The sequence below is a fragment of the Sander lucioperca genome, chromosome 13 (genome assembly GCF_008315115.2).
Source record: "Sander lucioperca isolate FBNREF2018 chromosome 13, SLUC_FBN_1.2, whole genome shotgun sequence".
NCBI classification, from domain to species: Eukaryota; Metazoa; Chordata; class Actinopteri; order Perciformes; family Percidae; genus Sander; species Sander lucioperca.
The window spans coordinates 30,775,061-30,799,805 of NC_050185.1; the positions used below are offsets into that span (position 1 = coordinate 30,775,061).

General features: G+C 41.7%; 1 protein-coding gene across 3 annotated transcripts in view; it reads right to left on the reverse strand.

Moving 5' to 3' along the window:
• Window positions 1-24,745, reverse strand: part of zbtb16a (zinc finger and BTB domain containing 16a) — a 159,369-nt gene that overhangs the window by 45,107 nt on the left and 89,517 nt on the right. For all 3 annotated transcript variants that reach the window (XM_035991069.1, XM_031308209.2, XM_031308210.2), the window contains exon 4: window positions 18,798-18,884. In XM_035991069.1, the coding sequence (XP_035846962.1) occupies window positions 18,798-18,884 (87 nt within the window). The remainder of the gene's footprint in view (window positions 1-18,797; window positions 18,885-24,745) is intronic.

A 24,745-nucleotide genomic window follows, 5' to 3' on the forward strand; every position in this document is an offset into this window, starting at 1 on the left:
AAGCAACTGAATACGTTTGGAAAAAGAAAGCAACAGAATTTGATGTTAAAAAATTCAGAAGGAAAACTTCAACAGTTCCACAGAGAACTCCCATAACATTTTAGGGTTCATTGAATGACCTTTATTAACTCTTAAATGACAGGGTTCGTTTAGAAGACACTGCTACAGGGAAACGAGTAAACGATAAAATGAGAGGGTCCCAATAAAGGATAAGAATGGCCTTATTCTAGAGTTTTCGTAATGGCAACAAATCTCATGAAAAGACCAAAACCAACAATAACTTATCCATCTCGAAAATACGTCCCTATCCTGTCTGTGACCCATTTGTTCCTACTTAACAAGTACAACTTTAAAAATGGCTCTTAAATATAGTTTGACTTAAAAAAAAAAAAGGCTAGGTCATTTTTTAACAAAAGTTCAATATCATATTCAGCCGCAGATTAATACATGTATGAGTATTTACAGCACGGTGTATGTGGGATTGACTTAAAATAAACTACAGTGTGTGTGTGTGTGTGTGTGTGTGGTATTTGCCTACACTTCTCTTTTCACCTGTTGAAGCAGAACGATTCTGTGATGAGCCTTATACTTGTTCCTTGAGAACCATTAAGAATCATTAAGGATCGTAATGAAAGACATTGTGAGATTTGTGCTTAATGGAAAACAATGTGTAACCTGTTGTTGACATCGTTCCCACCACGTCTTCCTCGTCTCCTTGTGTTGCCACTTTGTGTCTGCTCCATCATCTCTATCTTTAGCGCTTCCTCTCTTCCTCCTCTCCCTCCTCTCCCTCTCTGTCTCCAGGCCATGTTTCTCCATGGACAGAGCCCAGGAAATTATAGCGAGGTGTGGGAGGAAGAGATCACTAGCTCTGTAACCCAGACTTGCTGCTACAAATCCACACTTTTTTTTCCCACCTTGACCCCATCGCTTTCACAGTACATCTGGCCTGCAAACAAGCTGACTGACACACACTCGACAGCAACACACACCAGACACCAAACACAACCTCTGCTCACACGCTTGGGTGGGCAAGAACAGACGCAGAATAGAGGGTGACACGGGAATCAATTGTCGCTCCCATCCCGAGCCCACGAAAATACTCCCGTCATATCCCGATCACGTGACTGCCCCCCCACCTCCCCCCCAAAAAAATCCTGTCCAAAATCCCGAGAGAAAGACTCCCGAATCCCGTACCGCTCCTATTTCGTTCCCTATGTTATCAGACTCAGACCCCCCTGTAGCACGTTTGGTTAATCACGGTCAAATCACTGAGGTTGCCCCGGAAATTTAGGCTACACTATACGTGCATTTCCTGCAGGCCTAGGCGATTTTATTACGTAATTCCTAATGGAGATCTTCTCGAACGAAATGCCGCGCAATCTTTGGGCGCACTCACCGCATTGCAGCGTCATTTTTTTATTTAATCTCTGACTCTGTCCAGCTCCCGCCCACTCCCGTTGATTTCTATGCTCTATTCCATCCCTATCATGTTACCAACAGTGAAATTGACTCCTGTACTGCGGGACTCCCGCGGGAATACCGTGACCCGCGGGAGTCCCAAAAAATTGTCACCCTCTAACGCAGAAGCAGAGCCGGCAGCATCTCTAACTTTATACATGTGACTGAGCAGGGCCATGAAGCCACAATGGGCCGATTTGTCCGTGGAGACAACACAACCTCATCGAATTCCATTAAATTAGCACAAGTATGGAAACACTGATCATGTGTTGTTGACAGAAATGATGTGAACTTGTGAATTACTTTCTTCCGTCACTAATTTGATAATGCAAGTTTAACATTAAACACTCGGAGTAAAACAGCTGCCAGACTGCCAACTGTTTTAAGTACTTCTTCCTTTGTGTAATGATTTTGTGGTAAGAAAGTATGTAAAGAAGACTGTTACATGGATGCCAAGAAGATTTTGTTTGTAGTAGAACATACTCAAAAAAGAACAGACGTTCCGAAGGAAGAAGAACAAAAAAGAAAGAAAGACACTTTGTCCAAGAAGAACAGCGCCTGGACAGTGGCAGTAGCCGTGTGTCAATTCACATACTTTTATGCGCATCTTAAAGTATTGCATTAGAAAAGCTGTATGGAAATGGAAATTTGCCTTTGTCGAAAAAGAGTTGATGCACTAAATGAGACATGGAAGCGCCTTTGCCAAAAAATGTTCTGATGTAGCGAACATTTAAAGGGGGGTTCTTTGTCGATTTCAAACCAGCTCTGTGTCATCCTTTTCATCTCTGGACGGAATGAAAGAATACTCGCCAATACTCGCTGACATGAAAGAACAATTGAAACTTGCCCAATTGAACTACATTCCTGAAAACCTCTCTCCGTTTTTATCTCGTAAATGGGTTGGATGGCCAAGGCGACTTGTTTTCTTTCTGGTTATCAACCTCTACTTCTTCTACTCTGTTTACTAGCAGATTACAGCCATACGTAGCTTGTAGCGCCAACTTCTGACCAAACTACACTGTAGCCTAGTTTATTCACTCCTAGTTTATATCCTCGACGTTCCATATCAGGGATCGCTCCGTTGCCGACGGAAATTCCGCCAGATTTCACTCATTTAGGCCGTATATCTGTTGCCTTGGGTTTCCTTTGTGTTGACATTTTAAACTCTGGTGGATTAGTGTTAACTGCTCCTCAGATCTCTGCAGGGTAAATCCAGACAGCTAGCTAGACTATCTGTCCAATGTGAGTTTTCTGTTGCACGACTAAAACAACTTTTGCTCCGTACGGCGCTTGGCGCCGCCCAAGACAATTGTGATTGGTTTAAAGAAATGCCAATAAACCAGAGCACGTTTTTCTCCCATCCTGGAATGCTGCGTGGACTAGCCAGACCCTCCTCCGCAGCGCTGTGGAGGAAGGTCTGGCAAAGCTCCAAACCAGTCGATGGAAACGCTTTAAATTCGCTTGACAATTGAGTAGAAACACTGTTATTGATTTGTCCTCAATATTAACTCCAGGAGCATCCTTGGCTTTGATGGATGATGACAAATCCTTCATTGAAAAAAAAACAAACCCTCAACTATGTTTAACTTTCTGTCCACGACAACAGATAGAAATCTAATAGAGACACACACGTCATCAGCGATTGCTAGACAATGGACACCTCTTGCTGACAATACGTGTCGAGAGAGACACTGGTTTGTCCCCCGCTATTCACATTATCTTCATATGTGTGCACTTTATTTTTTTCACAGGTTTTACAAGCAAAATAATAATAATAAAAGCTTAAAGGTCCAGTGTGTAGCGTGTTTAGTTGTTCATTATCAAAATCTGTGTTGCCCGTTAACAAACTTGTCCTTTTATATGAATATTTACCACCACCTCAATTCCAAGTATTCCTTTTGGCTTGAAATTTTACATTTGCATTCGCATGAACTCGTGGCTGTATTAAGAGAATTGGGGTAGATGCTCCATATCAGGGGTGGCCAACCAGTTAGGTATAAAGAGCCACAAAAAAAACCGCACCATAGCAAAAAGCCGCACAACACATGCACGTCCACACTTACAACAGCAACAGTGTCTTCCAGATCTAATGACAGTCATAATACATAGCAGTTTTCATAGTTTTTTTTCTCACTTAGATTGACTCAGTGGGAAACCTGACAGTCTTTGTTATCCACAATCCTTTTCAGGTCTTGGTTGAACTCGGTTGTGGCCACTCGAAGCAACTCTCTCACTCATTTGTCACTAAAGGGGCTTTCAAACAATCGGATTCAGCAGTGAAAGGGTTACCGAGGAAGGTGATCTGTGGCCGCTGTTTTTCCTCAGGTTGCAGAATCTGTCCTCAAAACTGCTGCATTATTTTCCATTTTAAAATAATTGGCAAATGTATTGGCAGTATTGGCAGATGCATTCAAATGTTTTTTTTTTACTTATCTGAAATACTGTATGTTTCAGAAAAGTTAAAAACAATCAACCAATGACACAGCCCCCAGCCACACAGTAAGAGCCTCACAGGAGCAGGCAAAGAGCCGCATACGGCTCAAGAGCCACAGGTTCGCCACCCCTGCTCCATATTCATGCTCCATCTTGAAATACGTTAGCCAGTAAGGGACATACAGGACATACTGCTCCGCCTTTCGCGTTTTCGCTGTCACATGATAAACTCACAGGTTCTGCTAATGCTGCTAATGGGTATCGTAGCTTCCCAGCCCCGGCAAGTTTGAAGAAGGAAACATGGAGGACCACACGTATTCAAAATCCAAATTTCAGGACCAGGAGTCTTCTTCTTCGCCCAGAAAAAGAAAAAGGATATTGAAAAGAGCAAGAGACCGGCTTTTTGAAGCGTGAAGGCTACCGTAGCTGTAATACGTACTTTGAACTGCGTGGTGCGAGAGAGTTGATTGCGATATATGATCTCAACGCTAGATGGGAGAAATTCCTACACATTGGACCTTTAACAAAGCAGATTTAGTGATTGGGCCTTTAAACAAGTCAAACTGCCTTATGTAATATTGTGTTGGACTATAGATAAAAGGTTGTTTTTTTTACATTCGCATTTCGCTCTATTTCTGCACGCATGCCTGTCTTCATATTCACTTGTTTCAGAGCTGCTGCTGGAGACCAAGGCTATTCCTCTTGGAGTTTGATTCAAAGGAATTTCTTATAGTTCAAACAAAACCCAGTTCTTTACATTTATTTGAATGGAGATGTACAAAGAACCCGCATGTACTTGTTGGTGGTGACGAAACAAAGCACATGCTATGGTCTTCAGTGGTGGATTCCAAATGAAATCCAGAACTGAGTCAAAGAGCTGCATTTTAGGATGTTTAAAAGACGGACTTTCTCTTTTTTCTTTTCCCTCCTTTTCTACCCTTTTTAAGATTCCTGGCCTTTCACCTGACCCCAGGCCTTAGCCAGGGGAGTCGGGGGAGCTGGTTGCTTTTGGTGGTAGGGGTTAAAGTGTAATCCTGGTCTTGTGACCACAAAGGCTTGGCCCCTGAGGGCCAAGGACCAGCCACATTTTCTGAATTGCAATGTTATCCCTTAGCAAACCCTTCGGACTGACTATATATCAAAGGATTACATTTGCAGGGCTCTTCTCTGGTGTTTAATGATGGCCAGGAAGCTTAAAGTCTTCCCTCAATCAGTTATGGTTTTAGTTTGGTTTTTTGAGATTGTGTAGAGGGAGAGGATAAAAAAATTCAACTTAAACTTGTCTGGAGTCTAGTTTGAGAACTTGTCAACAGCACCAGACAGTGTTTTTTATGATATCAATGCATCAGTCCAAGCAGTTTCACATCAATCTATTGACAAGAGTACGACTGACATATATTTTGAAACCATTGAGATGCTAATATCTGGCTGCTAGTGTACTGCTAATTTCTTGCTTAAGTAATCCATTAAGCATTAAGGAGTGTTTCTACAACAGCTTGCATGCTCCATTATCAGTTTTATTCTGAGGAAACCTTAACAAACCTCTTTTTTTTTTTTTTTTCTTTTTTTTTTTTTTTAAAAGGGCTTGGCCCTGAGCGCCTCTTTGCATTTAAATCTAAAGTTTTTTTGTTTTTTTTTAAAGGAGATACTTCAGAAGATAGAGAGAACTGGAGTGAAAGAGAGAAAATGTTTAATTGACGCCTCCCCCATTTTCCCAGGGTGAAGACCAGAGGGAGGAGGGGCGGGGGAGAGACGAGGAATGGGGTGATGGGACACGGCTCTCCTGGCGTTGCGACTGTACGAAAGGAAGCAGATTTGCAGAGGAGGTGACCCCTAACCTCTAAAGCTGCAGAAAGGGTCCTTGGTGGCCCCAGCACCACCCAATCAATCACCTCCCAGAGCCTGCTGGTCAGCCGGACTGTAAGGGGACACCACAGTCAGACCCTCCCCCAAACATTCCTTGGTAGGAAACTTTTTTTTTTTCAATTAAAGCTAAGCTGGTCAAGATTGTTCAGTAATATATCAGTTTGGGTTTCATTCAAACACATTTTTTTTTGTCATTTCAGTATTTAAAGTAAATACTAGTACATTTGGTAACATGTTTCCAACAAAAGTAAAAATATTTTTCTTAATGCAGACTGTTTTGATTTTGAAAAGGAAGAGGCATTTTAACTCAAACAAAGCCACGGTTTGAGAATATGTTTCATTGTTGTTTTTTTTTCAATCTTCATAATATAGGACCTAAAGTTTAAATATACGGTAATACTGTAGCCTCCTTTTAATTCACATTGAGGTCTATACCCTAAAGGATTTTTTGGATTGTATCATTTATGTATATGTATTATATTTTTGCATGTGTGTGTAAGTCAGACTGTATATGTATGTGACTATCGTTTTCTACTACAGTAACATAAACGTATGTGGAGCCTGATTTCCACTAGCAAAAAAAATGTAAATAAATATCATGAAGTAATATCATGTCAAGTTTTTTTGGTATGCATCAAAATTTGGTATTGCTTGCTTAGCTGTAAAAGTTGGTCAAGGTCAGTGTACAGTGAATAGCTGGCCACTGACTTATGCATGTGTTGCTGACACTACAGAGACTTTTTGGCATATTTGCTTGTGAATAAATACAGAATTAAATGCTAAGGTTATTTCCAAGAGAATATTAACATATTAGAGTTGGGATAGCAGCAACGAAGGGCAGCAAAGACAACAAGGGAAGGTGCACAGTGATCAGTGACTCACTGCATGGGAAGGAGCAGGTGCTTTTTTTTTTAAAAAGATTATTTTTTGGGGCATTTTTAGGCCTTTATTTTCACAGGACAGATGAACACATGAAAGGGGAGAGAGAGGGGGAAATGACATGCAGCAAAGGGCCGCAGGTTGGAGTCGAACCCGCGGCCGCTGCATCGAGGAGTAAACCTCTATATATGTGCGCCTGCTCTACCAACTGAGCTAACCTGGCCACAGGATCAGGTGCTTTTAATGCTCCTAAATAAGCCTCTGCTTTTACAAAACATTGCATTTCAACCTTAAATATGCATGACTAACACACAGCTTCTGTCCCCCTTCTTTTCATTACGTGGTTCAACCAAGATTCTCATTATGCCGTTAAGAAGAAATGATAGCAAAACTAACACACTTCATAGAGCATATACTGATTTCACAACAGTAATTTAAAAATCTAAATTGGGATTCAGGTTTTCTGGTCCTACAGCAATCTTTTAGTCACAATCAGTGTGGTTACATGCACAGCAGTAACACGGGGAACCCGGTTAGTGAATTTCCGGGTTATGCCAGTTCTCCCAGTATACATGAGCGGGGAAGAATGGGAAGAATGACAGAGTAACTCTACCTCCGGTACAGTAGGTGGCGCTCTGCCAACGCACAACTGGCTTTTTCTTCTGGTTGACCTGTGTCAAAATTACACCAAACGGCCACTAAATTAGTAAAATATAACAACTTAATGTTTCATTTACACGCTCTTGTCACAGCGTAGGAGAGCACAGTGTTCTCGCCAGATGACTGATAACTTTGTTTTATATGCAGGTTTTTTAAACTGCATGTAAACGCACTGATGTAAACAAAGGCTTTTCAGCTAGATAAGAGTCATGGATCTTGTTGAACCAGAAGATGATCGCGCTGGCTACTAACACATCATGCAGTACGTACTTTTTTTTTTTTTTAACTCTCTCTCTCTCTGCTACTGTAATTAGATTGACTTTGATATTTAAATAGCCTGTTCATGTGTCTAAGTGCCAGTTTTGCAGCCACTTGTGTTTTGTTACATCAGTAAGCTGAGTTGGAAATGACATCTTTAACAGCTGAACCTGAATGTTCCCTTGTTACTGGAAAAAACATTGTTTCATGGCAGCAGCTTTCAGACAATATGAAGCACATTAACTCATTATCCAATCTGTTTATGGCAGCTACAAGCAGGAATGGCTCTAATAGCACTGCAAAGGTCATTCTATCTGTAATATGGGACTAAAAACTAAGATAAAAAGCAGAGTAATGTACAACACTGGATGCTGAAGTCAACAGCAACTAAGATTAAAGCATTCTAGGTCACAGTAGTCTCTCGAAACAGAGCAAATAAAATGTGTCATTTGTAGCAAAGAATGCTGTCTAATCAGGTGAACTGCTGAATGACTCCACACCTGAGCAAACATGCACATGACTCACCGTTACTCCGAGCAAATAATGAACCACGAAGAGAAATAAGAAAGTTCAGTGACTCAGTCAGAAAACATCAGACACACGTGTACTTTTACGCCATCATTCCATGTACAAATTCATAGGATGCTTGTTTATTCCCTCGCAGAGCTTATCTTGCATACACTAGTGTTTTTGCAAAGGCCTTGACCAGGTGCCATCTATCAAAACAATCTGCTCTCAGGGGAAAACCTGCTATTAACTGATAAGAGTCTGCCCTCGGTGGGGTGTAATGGGTCCCACTTGAGTTTCTTTTCGGAGGATTGCCCTAGCAGGCCACCTCCAAGACAAACTCAACTCAATGACTGCTCTCTGTTTTACTCCTCCCTGTCTTAAACGTACAGCAGCTCTTCAAGAGCCAAATTCAGCCGGGCCATTTGAGGTGAGAGACTTCATTCCTCCACAGCCAAGAAACGTCATCACTCTTCTTCACTGAGCAATACGGGGGTTATGTTTAAGAACATTCAGGAATAATATCTCATTGTGTCAGCAACGTGTGTCGTTAAAACGTCTGTGAAAACACTACAGCTGGATTTAAAAGGGGATAGCATGTTAAGCACGTCAGGGTTGACTTTCTGAGTTACACACGACTCCTAAAGATCATTTTGAAACAATACTGAACACTGAAGCATGATTTGGAAAGGGTAAGCAGTAATGTAAAGCCCATGATATTTGTAATAAATTAGCATGCAAAAATACTGGCCTTTCAGGTGTAAGTTTAACATACTGTAAATCTAGTAAAGTAAAGCTGGGCTTAGTACCATGTATAAAGAACAAGATGTTCCACTGGGAAAAGAAAATCTGGCAAGCATCCATGTTTCTCGCCTGGTTTTCCTGAAATAAACCACTGGAACAAAACACAAGTTACAATTAAGGTCCACCAGCGTGGAAATTTCCATTTAACTCTAACTGTAATGTAGCATCTATTAGTCCATACATATGGGCTGCTGTGGAAAGTTTAAAAGCACTGGACAACACACAACCTAGAATTCTAACATTATATTGAAGCCTCTTTGTTGGTGTGTGTAAAGTGATCTAAGCTGTTTTCTTAGTGTGGCTGGTAAGTAGTTCATTTCCTTTATAGAGAGATGAAGTCAGCTCATCAACTGGGAGCCGAAATCACATTCTAATGGAACGATAATTAATTAGGTCTACATGTCATTTTCATAATTGGGATAGTCCAGGATCTGTGCTTGTTTTGTCTTAATAATTTTCTCCTGCTTCAAGACACACACGCGCACAAATCACCCGGCTGTCTCCCTCTGATGAGCATATATGTATGGCTGTCATGTTAAAAGTGACCAGCACTGACTTCAAACCCTTTCTTCCTGTTGAGACAGTTCTATCCATTGAAGCCATCTACGGGAAGGCTGCCAAAATGACCCATTAAAGATTGACGAGGGTTAAGCTCCTATAATCAATATGACACTGCTAAGTGCCCTTTGATTGAGTGTAAAAGGACATTTCTGTGTGCCTGGCTGCTCTTGCCACCAAGAAATGCAGCATTTGTTCAATGCTAAACGGTCTTCTGAATGTCATTGTCACGGGTACATTAACTTTTATATGAGTCTGAGAGACAGACTTGGAGTGAGGATGAACGGCCATTTTCATTATTGTGGCTGCTCGGTGCCATTACGGGTGCTGTCAGACGGACAGGGACAGAAATGGTTTGCGTAGGGTTGCACAACGATCAAAGGCCGGAGATTTCATTCCTTCTCTTAAGATGTTCCACGAGGTGCTGGAGTGGTGTAGGCAGTGGCTAAATTTGCCGGACTGAAACCTTGTGTCACTAGGCAACTGGATCTGATGGCTTCTTTGTTTGGGGTGAAAGGTTGGAAGCACTCGTACTAATCTCCTTGCTTCACAATTAAGGAACACAGGAGAGCTGCTCGAACTTCTTCCCGCTCTCAAACAACAACAACAAAAAGAAAAGGATTGAAAGGCTCCTCTATTGTCCCTCCTCCTCAGTCCCTACTCCCCCTCCTCCCTCGCCACGCTAATCGAAAGGTATTTGCACTGTAAATTAAAAGGGCCCTCGCGCGTTGCTGTTTTAACACCGACGCGCTCTCCTAAGATGTCCACAAACAGCTCCAATCTAATTACAGAGGGAGATTTACTTCAAATAACACCATGGACAAAAGAACCCTGGCTATTGTTGACGTGGGGCCAGTGTTCCACATCTCTTTCTCTCTTTCTCTCTTTCACTCTCTTGGGCAAATCCTTTTATATTCAAAGTCCTCGCCTGACCAAGGTTAAAATGTGATGGGATATCTGAAAGTAGGGAACCTCCTGACAAAAGCTGGCTTTTTTTTATTCCCAGGATGGCAAAAGCCATCGTAGATTTCCACCGTTCTGTCTCTTTCCTTATCTATCTTCCCTTTTTTTCTCTCTCTCTTTTTTTTTTTTTTTTAACCAAGCAGATCTTGAACAAAGCCACAGCAGCTGACATGCAAATGTAACGGGGGAGAATAGCGGCATCCAAGGATTTGAGATTGTCCGACAACGGGACGTGCTCGCCGGGGCGGCATTGTGATGTACGGCTGAGACACATCCTCAGGGTCGAAACAGGGAGGAAAGGGATGGTGGATATTGGCTGGCCAGATTTGCAGTGTGTCCTGCTGACTTCCATTTTATGGCCCGTGAATCGCAGAGCCCTCTGGGAGTCTATAATCCGCCCCCACCCCCACGCTCCCACTGCCCATACCACATCATTTTATTGGTCTCTCTGGATGTGTGGCTGCTGTCCCTGGTTTCCAATGATCCATCCATGTGGGGATTCTCCCGCAGCAAGACTGTTGCACCACTATGGACATCCCAATTTGCTACTGGATCCCACCCACCTATTTCCCCCTTATAAGAATACTACCTCCCTCCCTGACATGCTGTTGTCCCATGGTTTCCTGTGGCGATGCATCAATGCGACTGTGCCCACCATGACACTAAGCCTCGGCACTGAGGCTCTGCAGTGCAGAGGCCCAGTTGGGTATTTCTCAATGAATGAAGCTGGGTGCGGGGGAACGTAGCAGTGCCAACTCTCATTCACACATTTTATCTCATTTACACACAAACCACACATGCCCCTATTCACATTGGCCGCTGTGCATAACACTTATGGCCGCGGCAGATGATTTCTACAGGGTGTTTGGTCACACCGAAGCCGTGCACAGTATCCATCAGCCAAATGCAGGATCTTTCTCTGCCTGGAAAAACTCATTTAGATCTTATCTGGGGAAAAAATTTGTTTGCTGAGGGAGAGGGAGGAGGTTAGTAGCAAGAGAAGTGACTGTAGTCTAGCTAGTGCCGCTTGATTTAATTTAGCCACCGATAGTGTCTCTGGCCACTTGTACTCTTATTTTGGAAGGTGAGTGAGTGTCAAGGAGGGGGAGACAGAGGGAGAAGGAAAGAAAGAGGTATTTGTTCACAGAGACAGAGGTAAAGGATTTGTGGGGTTTGAAATGCTCATCTTACAAACATTTCAACATTGAATAGATATTCTGGATAGAAACCGCCTTCTGGTTTTGCTGTCTTAAAGATTTTTTTCTCATCATATAATGCTGTGATTGTCCGACGGAAGGGGGGGCGCAATATTTGTTAAAGGTAAAATACAATATGTGTCAAAGCATTCTGAATTAAGTATTGTGGTGCTGCAGAGACCTCCCAGCCTACAAATCCTATCCTAAGGACGCAAAAATCACAATATAGTCATTTTTTTATTTACATTTTTTTCAATGAAAATGAGAATAATGATACAAAGATGATCATTCTCTTCAATATCGTGAATCATATCGCAATTGCAAAATCAGTCAAAAATAATCGCAATAAGATATTTTCCTCATATCATGCAGCCCTACTCTGTACGTCTCAGTGTTGGCTTGGCAAGGTGCCCGATGTGACCCAGAATGCCAGAATGTTCTCTGTCCAGCCTGGCACAGGCACAGAGACACAGAGACACACAGACAGACAGACAGACAGACACAGGTGAATAATCTGCCTTTGACCGTGGACAGCTTGCTTAATTATGAGTGGGATGGGGAAACGGCGACAAGCCTGGTGCTAATCAGCGTTTTGACTCACCAGATGACACCGCCATGAAGCTCAACATGCTAACATTTTGTGATCAAAAGTTATAATGCTAATGAACATCTGGCATTTAGCGACGAGTTGCACTGAGCTTGAATGCCTCTAAAACACAGTTATTTTACCTTAATGGTGATATTTTAATGCATTTAGAGCAGCAGGTTGAGTGGAATCCCATTCACACTTGCGCGTGTGTGTGTGTGTGTGTGTGTGCGTGCATGCGTGTGTGTGTGTGTGTGTATCAGCAACACGTGTGTAGCACAGCCTGCCTGTGCTGGAAGAATATTTGCCTTGCTTATCGCCACCCTAATGCTCACTGACAACTTAATAACATCACAATTAACTAAATGCTAAACAGATGCCAGTGCTGGACTAATGTGATTGAGACAATCGGCACTTTTGACGTGACCCCTGTGTAGCTCTGCCATTGGCCTAATTTGCTTGAGTGACATGACTGGACTGTGTGTGTGTGTGTGTGTGTGTGTGTGTTTTGTGTGTCTGTTTGTATTTGGGCTGACTGATTGCAAACCCACCAGCGAACAATTTACAAGGAAGAAAAATACGAGGAAGAAAAGAAATAATGTGACTAAAAAGAGCTTATTTGTATTATCTGACTCTCATAACCTTGATGTACTCCTTTTCACCCCCCTCTCTTTCACTTTCACTTTTTCTCTCTGTCCTTCTATCCTCCCTCTTTTTCTGCCGCTCTCTCTCCAGCCAAACTATTTCTGGCTTGAGAAAAGAAAGTGTTTACTCTGCGGCGGAGGCCTGCTGGAATCACGCTGTGTTCCCACTGGCTAAACCCACTATTGCCACTCCATGGTTTGCATATTTTCCCTGTATTACAAGACTTTAAAAAAGGACGGAGCGAGATAAAGAGAGAAAGAAAGAAAGAGAAAAGAGTGAGAGCAGCCTCCCCCTCCTATTATATGCGGATTTACTCTGGCATTGCTATGTGTGTGTGTGTGTGTGTGTGTGTGTGTGTACATAGAGATGATTCATGTATAAACAGGAACACTAACAGTCGGACAACAAATTCTTCCGAACTCATTTCTACACAGGTCATATGGGAGATATAGTCCCTGTCGATCCTACTGCTACTCTACAGCTCATGTTGAATAACAGGCAACTGCTTGTACTAAATGTGGCCTTAGTTTGACGGATGAATGTGCAGATTTCAGTGGAAATTACAAAGTGTGCACTTGTGAATATACGGTTCAGATTGGCAGTTATAGAGCCTGCAGATCCTGCAAAATGCATAAATCACTTGTATTGCATTTTTTTTTAAATCCACAGAGACTAAAAAACAAAGCAAAAGAAAGTAATTTAACTTCAATTTATTGCTAACTTTTTGTGTTTGTGAGCCACTTTCTCTGTAAACATATTCTGACCTTTTGCTTTTCTGCACCAAGCTACAGTTTAATCAAGTGGAATGTGAGTGTAGTGGGCTTTACCAATAAAATATAAGGGCTATAACTTATGGCTGGGACCAACACAATCTAATGAGAAAAAAAGAGATGAAGATAGCTGGCAGAAGTTTAGATATAAAGGCAGAATGAGGAAAAAACAAAACTGCAGCTCAGAGCTCTCTCAGTGTCTTCTAGCCTACAGCCCGACGGGTAGAGGTTTTACTGGAAATGCAAACTGAAAATGACACGTTGGAGGTGGCCGTGTTAAAATGAGCACGACTGTTTTCCCAATATGACATTATGGTGTGGGACAAAATTCACATTTAAACGCCGTTGGAAACAGTCTGCAGCTGATATTACAAAGAGGAAATTTCACAGTGTACAGCACCAAATGTCCCAAGATTTATAATAGAGAATGCAATGAATGAATTATGAATACAATGACTGTCCATATTAAACAATAACTAGCTACTTAAATGTTACTGTTCCTGTCAAAGGCGGAGTTCACATTATGTGTTAAAGCACTTTATTGTCTCATTAATAGATAAAATCCTCTTTTTCTGCCCCATAAATTGAAAGTCAACGTTACAAAATTCAGCAGCTACTTCTGACGCCCATGTCGACATTGAAAAAAAACCCTGCTTTAGATAAAAGCCTGACCCGTGTGCCTGCATATGATCCCAGAGGATGAGGAGGGCACGGCTGCTCCTACATGTCAGGTATGTCATTTTGCATTTTGAACAGAAAATCTTTTGAGGACATTTAGGCTGCAGACTGGAAATACATTAAGTGAAATCACATCTCCTCATATGCAGTAGGGGTGTTTTCAACATTGGTCCTGTAACAAATTTGATGAATGCCGGAAAAATTATGATTACCATCCAGGCCATGACACTTAGTACAACAGTTCTGAATCAGGGCTACTATTAATATGATGATCTTATCTGCTGTATCAGAATAACAGATATTAGTTTTTTCTTCTCCATTTAGACAGTATTATAAAAATAAAAATGCAGTTTGGAGTGGCCGCGTATCAGTATTCACATTACATCCTGCTCTGCTTCCCGCCAGTCATCTGCATGATGAAATGGAAGTATCCACCAAGAAATCCTCCCTATAAGCATGTAGCTTTACATACTGTGTTTGCCTGGAAGGCTGCCAACAGTGAAAAGCTAGGCCTTAAAACAGAGTCCAAGTCTTACGCATACATTGCATAGCAATTGGAGGACATAAGAGGCTACATCCACACTACTACTTGTTTGTTTTAAAATAGACAACTTTTGCTACGTTTACACCTAGCATCCACACTACTCCGCCGTTTTCGAGCCCCGTAAACTGAGACATTTGGAAGCAATGATGCAGATACCCATCGCCGATTCCGACCTTGTCGTTGATGCTGTTGTACAGTTAAATTCTCCATTTTACAATGCTACTATTGCCTACACGCACAAGAGGCAAGCTATTATTCGAGCAATTTGAGATTAGTTCTGTAACATATCTAAAACACTTTATAAGGACAGAAACCATTTCCGTTTTAAAATAAAAAGTAGGAGTGTGGCTGTAGCCAGAGAGACAGTAGTAAATGGGCGACAACTTTAAACGACAGCAGTTCTTTTTTTCTTTAAGGATGAGAGGTCCATGAAAGCCAGACAGACTGTGTTCTTTGCTTGCAAAAGCCCTGAGGCAAGTCCCAGTTTAGAGAAATTGAGAGACTCTGATGCGATGCCATCCAATTTGGGAAAATATGTGACAAAAATTAGCCGTCAGTAGATGTAATGCAACTCACAAGTGACTTCGGCTCCTGAACACAGGCATTCCTGGATTGATTTGTATGTGTGTGCACTGCCAAAGAAGGGGATAGTTTGCAGTGGGTGTTTGTGCATGTGTATTTGCACGAGTTCATTGGGTAAAAACAGCCACATGATGTGTTGCTGCCCCCCCCTCCGGGCAAAAGAGCTTGTCCGTTAGGAATGACGACAGCTTCAGTAATGCCACAATGACCTCCAAACTATCCCATGGTTTTGGATAACCACCCACTATACAGTATGTCCCACCTACAGTATGAAGGCTGTTGAGCAACATAGGTGTGTGATATACCAAGGGCAGCTCTTTTAAAAAGCAAGAGCGGACAGACAAACTGAGAAAGAGGCAGAGGTTAAGTCAGAGTGCAGCTGATCAGGACAACAGAGTATACGCCACAATAGTTCCCATTCAAAGCAGCAAGAAACACAGATTCAGAGGCCAAATATTGTCATCAGAGAACATTAGCCAAGGGCTGAAGGGCTGCCAAGAGGCAGGCAGAGATCAAATCTGGCTTTGATGGCCAACAGTAACCCCATGCTCCCACCACCGCCCTCTCTGATGTTTTGCATCTTGGGTACTGTACACACAGACATTTCTGTATAAATAAATCCCTGTTTGTTAAGCTTTCTAGCTCAAACAGATTTAACACAGTACTGTCCAGTGGAGCTGCTTTTGTATCGGATGGATTTTCTTATGTTTTGTCTGACCCTGTATATTCTGCTGAGATATCATTATTTGCATTGTCTTGACATATGATGAAAGCCATATATAAATAAAAATAGAATAAAAGTCTAAAACCCAGCTAGCAGTCCTGAGAGGATGCCTTATTTATCAAAACCCATTGGTAAAAAGTGTTGGACCGAATGAACATCTGTAACAATTTAGCTTTTCTTAGAGCTTAAGGGATTCAAAAAGTAAATTATGCTAGGATGTAAAGGTACTACATAGAGGAAAGTCCAGTAGGTCATTAAAATCTAAATGGTTGGTCCCCTTAGGACCATGAAATGTAGTCTGAAAAAATCATAGCGCCAGAGGAATAGCGTGTACGAAATCAAATAGTTCAGCTTCTGGAGAGCATGAATCTATTCATTAACTTAGATTTTCATATTCCTTGTGGACCTGTTGGACTTTGATGTATTTGAAATAAATTATGAAATAAATAGCTGGAGAGATTGGCCCATCAGGTGGGAAATTAACTGAAAGGATACAAAATAGACTCCTACAGTCAAACCAGAACAGCACTTTAGATGGTGCATGTTCCACTTCATATTCTGACGACGTACTCCATCAAAGCAAATTTCAACCAGTTCCTATTAAGTTAAAAGTAAGAGACAGAAAGGGAGTTGTTTGTTTACCTCTCTCACTCTGCTCTCATCAGTCACTCCCCTGCTGGAAACAGACCAACCAGCTAAATGCTGTCAACGTTCAGCTCACTATTGATTTTGAGAGTCACAGTAGTGACAGCAATCACTGAGTGCAATATTGAAAATAAGAGCCATGCTTTCACAGTGGGTGGGTGGGGGTACAATGTTAAGTGCTCAAATCCAGGCCCAGAGATGTCATAATATACTGTAAGTGTACAGTAGCTTAAAGTGCACTGAGATGGATACACTGAAACTGAGAATCATATGGTGCAGTGAAACGGCCCTTTCATATTTTAACAGAGTCAATTTTTTAGACTCTGATCCTCAGAGGGCTTCAACACATGGATGATTACTATACTATTACTGCTGCTGCTGCGCCGGTTGGCTGGCAGGAAGACACGTCTGGCCCTGGCTGCAGCGCCAATCCCCCCCTCCCCAAACCCTAACATTGGTTTCAGACTGGAATGCCTATATTTAGAGTGCTCCTTTCCGCTGTTATGGCTGCTGGATCATTAGCCTCATTTAACCCTTCTTTACAGCCATGGAGCTGATTGGCAGAGGGCCTGCCCCTCAGGAGTAACCCCCATATACACCGCCCCGCCTTCCCCTCTCAAATGTCAAGTGTGTGAATGCAAAGGAAAAGAAGTGGAGCCACGCAATGGGAGCTGCTACTGGGAGCCTAAGGGTCACGGCTTCAGATGAAGGACAAAACACAAGATGATGATAATGATCATGTGTGGCTATTTTGGGGATCGGTTTCGGGCTTGAATGTGCATTGGTTCGGTTGGTGGGTGACTCCCTGACCTTTCCTCTGATGCCCCTTTTAGGCCAAAATCTGCTGGGCAGATGAGCCATAAACATGATCAACAACAGTCATGCTCTCCAGAGGATGAACTGTTTGCATTTTGGACATAGACTTTCCTCCAGTGTCCTAAACTGTGTATGCAAAATATCACTAACTAATGGCCACCTTGCTATTAAACTTGCTGTGGACATTCATGCTCACCAGAGGATGTATCCTATTGAACTTGCAGATCCTGTGGCCTTTCCTCTAGCACCACCCTTAAAACAGAATTTCCACTTGTGCTCATGGTATTGTAAAATGTAATAGACCACAACAATGTTTGCTGAAGACACAAGCAGTTTCAGAGGAAGACTGGTCCCTTTTAAATGTGGTAATTCTATGACCTGTTTACAGCTGCTAATAGCTCCTCCATATCTTTAGCATGTTACATTACGGGGCAATATTATCTATCGCCGTCCTATCATTAGTAGTATGGCAGCGCGTAGTATGCAACTGAGAGGCAGCTCGTAACGGGGTCTATTTATTTTTAATCTGGAGTCATTTTCCAAAATATTGGATCTACAGTCAAAAGCTGGTCCACAGAGAAGTATAAATGCAACTAAGTGAAACCAAAGGACTCACAAACACACAAACAGAATGGCCCAAGCACACCATCTTGGTAACAAAGTGGTGAAAATCTGAGACAATCCTTTCCCCCCAAATTAAAGAGTTCATCTCCAGCAGTGAAACTGTTCTGGGCCATCACACATCTGCTGAAGGGGGATTTACTTCTTCCTATTTACATCTTGGCACCTAGATCGTCCTCATCTTCCCATCTTCATAGCTGAGCACTGATAAACAACATCGACCTGCCAAGTTTTCCCGGGTTTGTTGATTACTGTTGGGTCTGTCTTGATTTAGGGCGAGTGGGACTAATCCAAGATGATGGGATCTATCTGTCTGTCTATCCATGACTCCAGTTAGCCAGAGAGGGCTTAATGAGCCAGATTGGGAGTGTGAAAGGGACCTAATGGTTCAATGTGATCTCTTTGAATTTCATCTCATTACAGTACTTCCTTGAACTTTTTCAATGCTATCTGTCTTTTCCAAAATATGCCTTTCCCACAAAATGGAACGTCTCTAAAAATTCAACCAATGCAAACATGTAGATGTAGCAGGGGAGCTCATATCTTTTTGTTTATGTCTCTGGTGTCACGATGATATGTCTGGCTGTGTGTGTGTTCATACCGGTGTGGATCTGCCGATGAGCCTCCAGGGATTCCTCTGTCTGGAACTGGGCACCACACTGGTCACAAACTATGGCCTTCTCACCAGCTGCACAACAACAAAAGAAAAGAGCGAGGACACTTATTAACAATCACACACATGTACCACATTTGGAAAAGTTGTATGAAATGGAGAGAAAATGAGGCATCTTAAAGTTAAGGTGAAGAGAAGATAAATTTAATTAAAAAAAAATCCCTTGGAACTGTCTAGTTTAGGTTAAAAAATGCAACCATAAAACACTTGAAACAACAAAGACAAATAGTGAACTAGGACAAAGTGTCTGGATTTGGGGACCTTTAGATACAGTAGCTACAACAAAATCAGGAGTGAATCTTTAACACTGATAACCAATAAATACATAATAAAATGAGTTTATTGCAGATATGTTGCATAAACGTCGGCTGATAAGTAACAAGACATGTCAGTACAGAAATGCAAAAGCCATAGTTTGTCCATCAGAGAGCACTGACAACTTTACTTTTCAAAAATTGCTCATGTTTTGCAGTCAGATACTGTGTTACCTGCTAGTATCGGCTTATGCGTTCATTATTTGATCCCCTTCAACTTTTCAGAATTTAGATTTAATCTTTTTCATTATTTGATTGATTAATGGGTGTATTTTAATATATAATTTAGCCTACAACATCTTTATAATTTGATGAGTCAAATGATCCGCCTTCAGACTGGTCAGATTCTGCTCCAAATATAATATAAATATGCAAATAGTGGCAGGAGGTGTCATCTTCTTGCCCATACATGCTTGATGTAGGCTAATTTGCCAAAAAATGTCTAACAGTAATAATCATAGAGTGCATCATTCAGTTTGTGTGACACACTCACTAAGTATGCACAAGTACATTGTTCTCCAGCTCTACTATTCTGCAAGCAAAGAAATATTTAAAAGTGAACACTTTTATGTTAACATATACTGTAGACCCAAATTAATTTATTTAGTTTGTGCACAAATTGCATCAGCTTAATATGCAAGACTGATGCATTCCTGCTATTGACTCAAAGTAATAAAGTTATTGTTGAGTACTCTTCCACTTTTGTTGCACCACACTCTCTGCTTGTATATAGCCCTTGGGCTATGGTCTGGATTGCCATGTTCACTGTTCCTATATTTTACGAACGTGTACCTTGTACGACAATAAAAGGAGAGACAGGAGCCTGGCATGCACACATACAGGGTGCTGTTGAAGGGCACATCAGATCAGGCCCAGGCAAATGACTTTTTATGGCTTGGCAATGAGCACTGTACATGCCATACACATCACACATCAAAGAGATGCACGCACGCACGCACGCACGCACGCACACACACACACACACACACACACACACACACACACACACACACACACACACACACACACACACACACACACACACACACACACACACACACACACACACACACACACACACACACACACAGTTAACATCTGGATATTGTCATATTGTGTGTGTGCAAACTAGGCGTGCATGTGTGTGGGTGTGAGCGTCTGTTCCCAGTGCAAGCACAGAGCGATCTCTCCCGACCAGACCTTGGTTTGTTCTTGGCACATCCTCCTGGGTTACAACACCTCCAGAGAGAGAAGAGAACACAATGAAAACAGGAAGCCAATTCTTAGATGACAGAAAAAAAAAAGTCGGGGAGAGATGGCTTGTGTAGTTTTGCAACCGCAGTGAGATTAGGGAACGGCCTGTACTGTAATAAGCCCTACCAAAAGCAGAAATGACACGGACCGTACATGACAGAGTGTGCCTGCCAGTAGAGTGCTTATGAAACAAGTTATGCAAAAGACGGTAGGCTGCACAAGTGAGCGTGACTAGAGAATATAAGCCACTGCAATGCAACCTTTAAAACAAGCACATCGTAGATTCGTCTGCGCTATCACAAGATTTATTTCCATGCAACAACTTTACACCAAGTAGACTGAGCTGGTGAGCAATGTCCTTTTTAATTGGCTGCATATTCAAGAGGCATAATTTGCAATGTGAGCGTATGGCGTGCCAGTGTCAAATGCACAGATGAGCATATGGCCGAATTAGCTGGCAAAAGCAGCCACTTAACCTTTAGAGAACAAGACATGTAGTGGAGATGTAGACAGAATCCCCCAACACACCCACTGATGTCCCTAATTTGCATTAATCACATAGTCCCTGTGTTGCTTCTTTGACTCCCTGAATCATCATTGTTGGATCAACTATAATTCTTATTTTTTTTTAACAGGCTGCGTTTGCCCTGCTAAACTGCATTGGATTTCTTCCATCATATTGATTTGAGCTCATTGATTGCCCTTGCAGGGGCAATTTTATGCCTATTCAAGCGCAAACCCACTCCATCATGTGCTATCCATAGGTTAATATCAGTGCTCTATACACATTCGTGTTTTAACCTCCAACATAATATTCTTAAAAAAGGCCCATATTGTGTTTTTAGCCCATCTACTACATGCACATATGCATACTTTACATTACTGCTGACCATTTCCAAAACATTATTTCTTAGATGTAAAATGTTTTTGTTTTTTTTTGCAGGTACTAACTGAGCTAAATTAAGTTCTGTAATCTATGAAAATCCATGTGCAGTTAATTGATACTTGAAAATACGTTCAATTTACTATTTCCCTTACTTCACTACTGAAATGCCCCTGAGCAAGGTACTTAACCCCCGGCTGCCCCAGGTGGGCTCCTTAGTGGCCAAAGGATCAAACTGTGATTGTACTGGGCAGCTTCCAGGTGTGAACGTGTGTGTGTGTGTGTGTGTGTGTGTGTGTGTGTGTGTGTGTGAACGTGTGTGTGTGTGTGTGTGTGTGTGATGTTGAGTGTTCCTGGAAAAGAGCATTCATGCTCAGCAGCTCTAATCTGGTTAAAAAAATCAAATGGACACCAATAGCTGCCTGGAAGGTCAGAAAACCCATTTACAGCTATGGTTTGCAGTATTGTAAAATATAGGTAATTTGTAGTAAATCAGCTTAAGACTAGCATGGCTACCGCAAGTAATGACTCTGCCTTACAGACAGTGGTGCAACACTATAACTAGTCTTCTGGGGGGCCAAGGCGCGTGTGCTATATGGGCCTGGGATAGGATTTTAGTGCAGGGCATGCCCCTGCTTGTGGCACAAGGACATAAATTGTCAGGCAATGCCTGCATGGTGCCTTGCTTCAAGGAGAATGAAGTTGTGTGAGGTCACCGTGGGGCAAAGGGGGGAGGAACTGAGTGTACACACAGCAAGGCAGCCACCCAGCCAGATGCCCGTCACTCCAGTTAGCCAGCTAAGTGCTAACAGGGGGCCCTACGCTCGGTAACAGCCACCATCAGCCATGTTCGCTGCCAAATTAAAGCAATAAATCTTGAGGCCCCTTTGATCGCAAGAGGGTGAACTTGTTAGTTAGAAAAGATGGGGTAACCGGCGCAGAGGACACACACACTTGACATCAGCTGGAAATCATGTCACGTGCGTTTTAAATAATAGTTCTCTGTGAACAAAAAAAACGCACTCTACTCCAGGGCCTATTCAAAATTACGCTGCAGAATCTAAAGGCACTTTATTTCAACATTGAAATAGATTTTCCTTCACACAAAACAAACTGTTGAAATGAAATGTTGGCATCCTCCTGTCGCTCATCAGGAAACACAGGAATGAATGAAGACGGTTAATGTGAAGTGAATAAAAACTAACCATCAGAAAATGAAAAAAGACCAGAGAGAAACAAAATGGATTCTCCAAATTAGGGATGCATGATATATTGACTTAATATCGTTATCACGATATCACGTTGCGCACTATTATATTGAAAGTGTCGCGATAAGTATGCAATATTTAGTTTATTTTGTGGAGCGTTGCATCCCGTCCGTTGGCTGTGTGGCTTAGTTGTGTCCGATTTAGAGGCCGCTTGAAACGCTATAATGATCATCATTTCATTGGCCAGTTACCGTGCAACTTGCACATATTAGTGCACGTTAGTGCACTGGTCCACTAAGTGACAAACCCTATGTTGCATACCACGTGTGTGCATATTTCACCAGAGTGCCCGTGTTAGTGAAGAATAGATAGAGACAACTAAACGGAACGAATCAGAGAAGCGAAAGAAAAGTTGTGTCCTGTTCTCTTTATTTATTTATTTTATACTGTCCAACCAGTGGAACTTGTCCTGTTCTGGAGACATGGCCCTCCAATATGACAGTCAGTTGAAATAAACCTTGTGTTGTATTTGTTATGAATCTATTTTGATGCGTTTTCCCATAACTTTTGTAATTTTACATGTTTAAAAATATCAAAATTAATATCGATATCGCAATATTCATAATCGATATCGCAATATCACATTTTGTCAATATCGTGCAAACCTACTCCAAATGGTAGACTTCCCCAGTCAACTCTGTTAGTAGGAAGTCCTTTGTCACATTGCCACAGATTCAGCACTTAGCTGACATAATAAAAATTGCACAACCCATGCTTAGTGTGTGTGTGTGTGTGTGTGTGTGTGTGTGTGTGTGTGTGTGTGTGTGTGTGTGTGTGTGTGTGTGTGTGTGTGTATGTGTGTATGTGTGTGCGTGCACATATGTGTTGGGAGGTGGGGATGGGGTGGTGATCAGGTGCCACATGCCACTGAAGCTGCTTCCCTTTTCGCTTCCCTCTCTGAAATATTGCTCAACTGTTGTTGCAGTGTGGCTCAGTTATTTCATAAAGGGCCATAAAAGAGAACAAGCCAGAGAGGGCTCCCTGCCAATCAAGTAAACTTCCTGCAAAGCCTGGCAGCAAAAAGCAATATAACCGCCCTGTATGTACTGTAAACTTGATCTGTTTTTACAGGCCCTGCATCCCCCTGATAAAGAAAACCTTCCTTCATATGGTGCCACATTTCACTTTTTAGAAGCACAAACGTCTCAGTGGGCGGCACTGATTTTAGTTCAGTTTAGATTAGCTACTGTTTCTGTTAATGCTAGTTAGGCTTGTAACAGTTATTACATAACTGTTTAATTGTACATTTTTTAACATAATCACGGTTTCTTTGATTAACCGCAATTAATTGCTAACATTAGCTAAGGTCCTATGACTGTTGGTAATTGTTGATTTCTGTTGAGCTAAAGCTATGCTAGTTGTTGGCACTTGACCCTATACATGTTCATAGCAACAAAATGACAGTGGGGGGGGGATACAGTTAGAAAAACTGTTTTATTATAATACATACATTATATGCTGTGTATTTGTGTTATAACATTATCTATCATTAACTAAAGATGTATCCTGGAATTCATTCAAAACTTTAATTTGTTTAAAAAAGTAATAAATAAATAAATATCTTTTAAATTTGACTGAAAGAATTATATTGTTAGTAGCAATTACTTCTGAGACAATTAATTGTACAGCAAAATTTGGAATTGTTACAGCTCTAATGCTAGTTTTACCTAGCTAGCTGTAAGTTTATGCTAGGTAGCAGAAGGTTCATATCTGGTTCTTTTGCTTCCTGAAAGGGAAACATTGGGTACTTTTTTACATAAACTTGTTTTTAGGTTTTGCGGTAGTGTTCTTCTTTTATTTGGGCTAAGTCCTTTTGGATGCAACGTTAACAAAACCCGTTAAGTGTAAATATTACTACTTAAGTTGGTCATGAGCTTTTCAAGTTAAGTCTAAAATCCCAAGTAACACAGTCACAAAAAAATGTCTTGAGTCGGCCTGTTCCAATGACGCGACACGGGTCCCCATCTCACGCTAAAACAATCCTATCATTCACATTTTGGTTCAACTTGTAAATCACTTTGTTACTCTGTTGTAAAAAGTGCCCTATAAATAAAACCTGTGATTACTGTTGGGTCTAGTTCACTGGTACTCTCACCACTATCTTGGCATTATTCAAGAGCATTTCACTTCAAGTTAACTACTGTGGGGTTTCCCCAG